Here is a 7,327-nt window from a genome sequence, read left to right on the forward strand (position 1 = left end):
TTTAGTTCATGGACGTGAAAAACTCCCGAGGATCTGGATTCTGCTTTTAAAATCTGGACATTTTTTCGGAGTAGTTCTCGAGAACACGGGAAGTGCAAATTTGGCTTTCTATGTATCATCCGTTGCCTTACCTACTTGCACCGGTCCGAGTCGCTGTAACGCTTTCAGGCAGGACGTGCAGGCGAAGGCCTCCGAAACAGAGTTTTTCGGCGGAGATTGATACACAATTTCAGCTGCTATTGGCTAACAGCAACCACTTAGTGCTCACTGGTTAACCTCGACCTTGCTGTTTGACGAAGGCATCCGCAAGAGTATCAGCCTGACGGAAGGTTTATGGGAAGGGCTAAAGGATACCGTTTTGGAGGTCACAATGATGCTCATTCCTTTTTCCATCCAGATCCAAAACACATCCGATCCGATCACTGCATGGCGGTTTCTCGATGCTGTACGAACGTACCAGACGAAAATTATTTTCTGCGACAATTTCAATAGCGTTCCAGAATGTGGCTTGAACCGACTGATGAAGGAACGCTTTGACGACGACGAGAAGACTGGCTGAGCAACGAGGAAATGGCCGTTCGGTGTTACTAAAAGTGATTGATATCATTCCATTGCCTACCAAGAAGGAAGAAAAGCTCTGGGACACGCACGACATTTTGCAAACTTCCTTCGGTGCAGTCTACCAATCAATTCAATTCAAATCAATTCAAGAATTCATAGTAGAGTGCAACTGCTGGGTGACGATTTTCTTAACAGAATTCTCCGGCAGTTTAACTGCAATAAACGTATAATACACACAGACCGGTCTTTTTGTTAAAATAATGGACAATTATTACGGTTTGTTTTATAAATTTAAACATTTCATTAAATTCTTACATTTAATAAAACCTAATTTTTGGGTACAGCTTGAATACATATGAATGTTTTTTTTCTCATTCCAACACACAAGTAAAACAGAAAGGGAAATTTTATGGAACATCCGGAATGGTAGGTAGGCTCAACTCGACTGGTTCCAGCGGTGAGTCCTGCTTCCGTAGAAATAGACTGCGATGTTTTTCCGATTTGCTCGAATATCCTCACCGACAGTGCTTTTGTAGCCAGAAAAAAGAACGGCTTATACATTCGTGGAGGATGAGCTGGGATTGAACATCCGGCGAATGATCGGTTGTCTAATAATTGCCGGCTATTGATGGGTTCTGGTTTTCACGGGTTTGATTCGATGGTTGGGTGATCACGGGTTAAAGAATAACCTGGTTGACGCTGGATATTTGGCAACTGGCTCGTATTGAAAACGCCATGCAGCACAAGCGAGATCAGCTGGTTTGGAATTTCGGGTTCGTTGGTTACCGACTATCGATGGCTTCATATAATTAATACGAACAACAACCGGTGACTGATGGAAACTGGCTTTGAGATACTGAAAATCAATTCGGATGAAATTGAATCATCTTGCCTCACTATATTTTTTTTCTTTCTTATGTTTATAAACAAAGATAACGAGCGCCACCAACCCCCGCGCACTCCATGCCTACTAACTGTTAAAGTCAGCAAACCTTCTATTTCAATAACCTTGGTCTCGTTCAATCACGGAGTATCAACCATTGGCGATGTGGACTTATTTCTACTGAGCCACGCCTGTGTTCATGATTCTCGAAATGCATTTGGTGTAGAAAAATGAAAAATAATGATAATGTTATAATTAATTGATTTTTAAAAGAAACACTAAATTTTTTAATGAAAATGATTTAGTAAAAAATAATAATATAGCATTTCGGGTTCAATGAACTAGGTGGATGTGAGTAATCAATCAAGCTAAGCTAACTTCAAACTTGATTCTTAATGCCATTCTATTCTATCTTGTGGGCATAATTTTCCTGTATGTTTGGATAACGTGCCGCTATTAAGCCTACTCTGGTTCAGATATAGTTACATTGATTCTCAATTTTGTATTTTGTATCTCATATAAGATTTCTTATTTCTGACTCATCATGTTTATTTGTTGCCTTTATATCGATCCAGTAGTTCTAAATCTATTCTGAAACGCGATTCTGATAATTATATGTGTATTTTAATGTTGAACTTTGAAGGTAATTTTTCTTACCATGATAGGATATCGACGGTTATGCAGTTGTGAAATCATTTCATGCAACAAGTAGCCGAACAATTACACAATATTGTTATTAAGAAAATTACACAACGTTATATAACCGTAGCCTGGCATCAGCCTGTAGGAGGGCAAGAATTTTCCCCATCATTTTGTCCCGTCTGCAAAATAACGAGGAATATTTGTGTTGTTGTGGTCGCTCTGTTGTTCATACGAGCAAACCGACCAGAAGAAAATCCAACCAAATCGTCTAAAAATATGCACCTCAATTAATTAAGCGGCCAGTCAGCTTACTAGTTTCGACGATAAAGTCAGCCAGCAGTATCGCAACCGATCGCCAAACGTGAGAGGACGGAATGAAAAAGATTGGTCAGAAAAAGATTATTCGAAATATAGAAAGAAAATTGTTGATACACATGTTGTATCGCACATATCCCAAAAAGCGTTTGCCAAGAACTGTTTGTCTGCAGTAAAAAAAAGTCTCTGTGACTTGACTTCTCATTTCCATTTTAATTCTCGCGACACTTTTGAAGAGTGAGTCAACCGATTCTTGGCGCCACCTGTGCCATTATGGTGTCACAGCAAATAACTTTCCTTATTTTGTTTAGATCTCGTGACCACAGCTTTTGAATAACTTACTCCTTGCTTCGTTCTCTGTCTTCTTTTTACTTCATTCTTCCTTATTAGTTCTCCCACTATCCCTTTTACGTCTTTCCTGATTTTTTCCGTGTTGTTCTGATTTTTATAAAACTACTTGGCATTTTTGCCTGCCACTCACGGGAGCCAAACAAGCATTCTTTAACAATATTTCAGCTCTAGTTTGACTGCAAAATGTAAAATTGGTTCAGCAAATTACATGATATTCTGCTAATTTCAATTCGAAATGCTTTTTGTAAAAAAAAAAATTACAAATAGTTAAAGATCTGCGAAACAGCACATTTAGAAAAAAAAAAAAAGATTTTTTGATTAAGTATGTCATGGGAGTTTCTATTGAAGAAAATTCAATTCAATAATTGTTACCGTCAACTGGGGCATCATGCAACACTTTTCAACTTTAATGACTTCTAAAAACTTAATGTACACTAGAGTGCCCCAAATGACCCGGCATTTGAAAAAACCTCATGCCAAATTTGGGCCAGATCGGATCACGGGAAGGGGTCGTTTGACTAAGACGAATTTTCAATCTAAGACCAAATATTTAGAGTAGTTTTTGACATTTCTCACGCACATTAACATGGTGTCCCACTGGCGTGTACGGACGAGAACGGGAAAATTAACCTTCATAAGCAGAGATGCAAATGTGCCTGATTTTTCAGGGATTGCCTGATTTTTCGAGGTTCAGCCTGACAACCTGATATGCCATTGAATATCCCTGATTTTTTAAAATATGCCTGAATTTGCCAGATTTTAGTGAATGTGATAAAAAATGGGTAGTGAGGAACTGGATTAAGTACCATTGCTGAAGTTAAAAAGTGCAAATGTGGCTGAATCAAAGCAATCGAAAGATATGCTTCAATTCCTAATTAAAAAAGGGCATTAAAGGGAATCTTTCGACTGCTTTGATTCTGTAGAATGATGGAACCCTAGTAGGCTCATAACACATATTAGAGTAAAAATGTGGAGCGATGACCAAAAGAGCAAAAAAAAAGGTCATCACTTTGAGCTCAATTTCCGTTACTTTAACGTGCCTAATTTTGCCTGATTTTTATTTCACCAGTTCCCTGACTTTTGAGAAAAAATGTTGGCAACCCTGTCCATAAGTTTTAGTGCAAAAATCGGGCAGCTAGCCGATGAACACGTTCGTTAAAAAGTGTCAGTGAAGCGCCCTGAATTATGACACGAATACACCCATAGAAGAGGTTGCAAAAATCCAATGCCTATTTAGCACATCTCTGTGCCGATAATGCGCTGAAATGTGCACTGTGCCGAAGATGATATGTTTGAAAAACCGTAACTGGCATAAGGACTCGCCTCCCAACTAAAATGATGCATGACCACTACATTCAAGCAAAACAAGAAAAAAATTTTATGGGATTTCGTTCCTATTGGATAATTCATCCCAGAAACAAGAAAATAAAATTATAAACCACAGCGCCCGTAGGGAGAATCGAACTCTAATCACTAACCAAATGGTCTTGCCAGACTGACATCTTAACCAGTGTACTATTTGAGCTTCATGCAGGAAGAGGGATATTTGTCATAGGCATTCTGCCACCGATCAATCACAAAAGAAACGCACGACAGTGGCTTCCCGGCGTTTGGCCTCCTTTCAAGGTATTCATTTGTCTTGCGATGGAAACGGGAAAGGGAACGGGAGTGGAGGAAACGGGAAACCCATTGAATGAGAACTGTGCTTTGCTTACTGCCTGCTATTACATACACACGCTACATATACACAGCTGCTAAAGCCGGGCAGCTTTGCCGGTAAATTGAAGGAATGTTTTTGTTGTTGCTTTTGCTACATACAAACGCACAGCTTAGCCGTGGTTGTTTGCCGGTTGATTGAATTGAAGGAATGTTTTTTTTGTTGTTGCTTTTACTGCATACACACGCACAGCTCGGCCGTGGTTGTTTGCCGGTAGATTGAATGGATTGAATTAGAAGGATGTTTTTGTTGTTGCTTTTGCTACATTCACACGCACAGCGCTCGGTTCGTCGGCTGCCTGGTGTTGGCCGGTATTTATTTCCATCCTTCTTCGTCTTGTGATGCGATAGGGAGGGACGTGAAAGCGTTTTTATTTTGTTTCTTTCAGACATACGCAATTCGGTTAACTTGGGAGATTAATGCCGGTGGGAGCAAATCGAATCAGCACCAATCGCGTTATCTTCTTGTACCAATGATGCTATGTAATTGACTACACGCCATTGGCACAGAGGCTGAATTTTGGGTGTACTACTAGCCGCAAACAGGACTATAAGCAAATATATTAAAATAAATATACCTCACTCTCAGCCTTCTCCATACATCTCATCAAGGACACGCATGTCAGCACCACCTACTGACGAAAGTTCTTACTAAAGCCACTTATCGTACAAAAATCTGCCAAAAGTAGTTCAGATCGTCGATGTTTATACATGGTAGTTAGAACTTTCTCCATAGGATGACGTGCTTGATGTGTCGCCTTGGTTTTTGAAGAGTGAGGTATATTGATTTTACTATATTTGCCGAGTCCCTACGCACCATCTATTCATCGACTTCAAAGCCGCATACGACACGATCGACCGTAACGAGCTATGGAAAATCATGGACGAGAACGGCTTTTCCGGGAAGCTGATCAGACTGATCAAGGCGACGATGGATGGAACGCAGTGCTGTGTGCGGATTTCGGGTGAATTGTCGAGTTCATTCGAATCGCGCAGGGGGCTTCGACAAGGTGATGGTCTATCCTGCATTATGATCAACGTGGCGCTAGAAGGTGTTGTTCGACGAGCGGTGGGCGAAATGCGGGGCACGATTTTCAACAGTCAACTTATCTGCTTTGCCGATGACATTGATATAGTCGGCAGATCATCTGCGGCGGTGGAGGAGATCTACCGCAAACTGAAACGCGAAGCAGGAAGGATTGGGTTGATGATTGTAACCGTCTGTTACATATTTTTGTGTGGCTCCGCCACAAAATCCAGTAATCCCTGTCCTTTACGGAAAAACAACAAATTTCACCCAAAAGAACGGCTAACTTCACCCATCCCAACTGTCATTCCGCACAGGCACTCTCTTTCTCTGAGTGATCCATAGGCGTCGTGCTCAACCAGGGTCGTCGCGGGGAAGTGTGGGCACCCAGAGAACGACGCACCATGTAATTTTGCAGGATGTATGGGCGTCGGCCGAAATTGTAGGTCTCGCGAATTTTGGCACCACTGAGCATGTTCTTTCTGTCTGTGATCTCGTTAAAGAAAAGTAGTGCGCGTCTTGTGTCGTTAAAGTAAAAATTTATTAAATTGTATGGTGTAAATTGATTAACCTATTTCTACTTATTCTAGAGTACAAAAACAAAAACACATTAAAAGTACAATGATTAGTACAGTGTAAATTAAAATGCGGAAAAATAGTACGGTTAGTAAAATAAGAACGAAACATTGAAGTCGAAAAGCACATGTTAAAAGTTTTATGTAAATATGTTATAGCCAAAAAAATCGTTAAAAGAACAACACATTGTGAACGTTAAGCAGAACAAAACACATTTAAAAGAAAAGGTAAATGTTTGTGTGTAAAACAAAACAATTTGTGAACCACGTGGACGATGTTATTTAGTCGCTAGTATTATAACCTTACTTGGCAGGTCCAAGAGGGCCTTTTCTTGTTCGCATGCTTTTTCTCCAGTAACATCGTCCAGCTAGAACGCACAGCGGCACTAGAAACCCAAATCCAGAAGCAGACAGAAGAGACCACAACCCTAACCTTGCTCGCCACTTCAAGGTTGTCGACGAAGCCCTCCCGGTGCTTGGTAAAAGCTGAGATCATCAACAACAAGTTCCAGGCTCTTCCGGGACGCCGGAAAGAGGCCTGCTGAAGCTATCTTCGTCGTTGAAAACAACCCTATCAACTTTCGATGGAATTCCGTCGACTCAACCTACTGGCTTACAAACATCGTTCAACGGTTCCGCTGCATGCTGCAGCTAAGTACGAAGAAGAAAACCGCAAGTATGCTAAAATGAAAATGTGACGTCACCTTCCCAAAAATTGTTTAAAATAAACCCCAACATTATGTTTGTATACAAATTCAGGCTTTAGTAATTTGCAAGAGATAATTGGTTGATTTACACCTTTCTTAAATTCATATTCGTTTTTCCAATCATTTGCTTAAAAGTTCACTTTCATGAGATTACATGCTTTGCCCGCCTCGATTTAATGTTCATTAATAGTGTGGACTGGTTGCTAGCATGCGAAGTAATCACCCGTGTACGCCCCTGGTCGACTCGATTCTAACTGGATCACTCCGCTGCGAGTTCCGCGGAAAGGAAGTGTCGCGTTGCATCATCAAAACGACCCTGAGTTCCCATTTGTTTACCTTTCCCAAATCCCCACCCACTGAGCTAACTCCGTGTTACAATTGGCGCCCGCAAAAAAATTTAGCAACGGTACATTTCCCCAAAATCCCGGAGGGAGGAATAGTAACAGTTCCTGTTAGGCTATTGAATCGTTCTTCTAACGATCGTGAATCTGATAACAGAGAGTTTTGAGTTGGTATTTTGTGAAAAGACTTATATCACGTCATACAAATA

General features: G+C 40.7%; 1 protein-coding gene across 2 annotated transcripts; it reads left to right on the forward strand.

Annotated features, from left to right (window-relative positions):
- The first annotated feature begins 5,894 nt into the window (after nucleotides 1-5,894).
- Nucleotides 5,895-7,010, forward strand: LOC129744961 (uncharacterized). 2 transcript variants are annotated; one of them, XR_008737047.1, is made up of 4 exons: nucleotides 5,895-6,027; nucleotides 6,086-6,158; nucleotides 6,230-6,298; nucleotides 6,385-7,010. XR_008737047.1 is itself a non-coding variant. In XM_055737782.1 (3 exons), exons 1-3 carry the CDS (start codon nucleotides 6,141-6,143, stop codon nucleotides 6,613-6,615), a joined length of 318 nt encoding a protein of 105 aa, XP_055593757.1. In that variant the 5' UTR covers nucleotides 5,942-6,140; the 3' UTR covers nucleotides 6,616-7,010. The 2 variants fall into 2 exon arrangements, 1 of the variants encoding a protein (XP_055593757.1); XM_055737782.1 differs by having other exon boundaries at nucleotides 5,942-6,158.
- Nucleotides 7,011-7,327: the final 317 nt, after the last annotated feature.

Source organism: Uranotaenia lowii, chromosome 2 (genome assembly GCF_029784155.1).
Source record: "Uranotaenia lowii strain MFRU-FL chromosome 2, ASM2978415v1, whole genome shotgun sequence".
NCBI lineage: Eukaryota > Metazoa > Arthropoda > Insecta > Diptera > Culicidae > Uranotaenia > Uranotaenia lowii.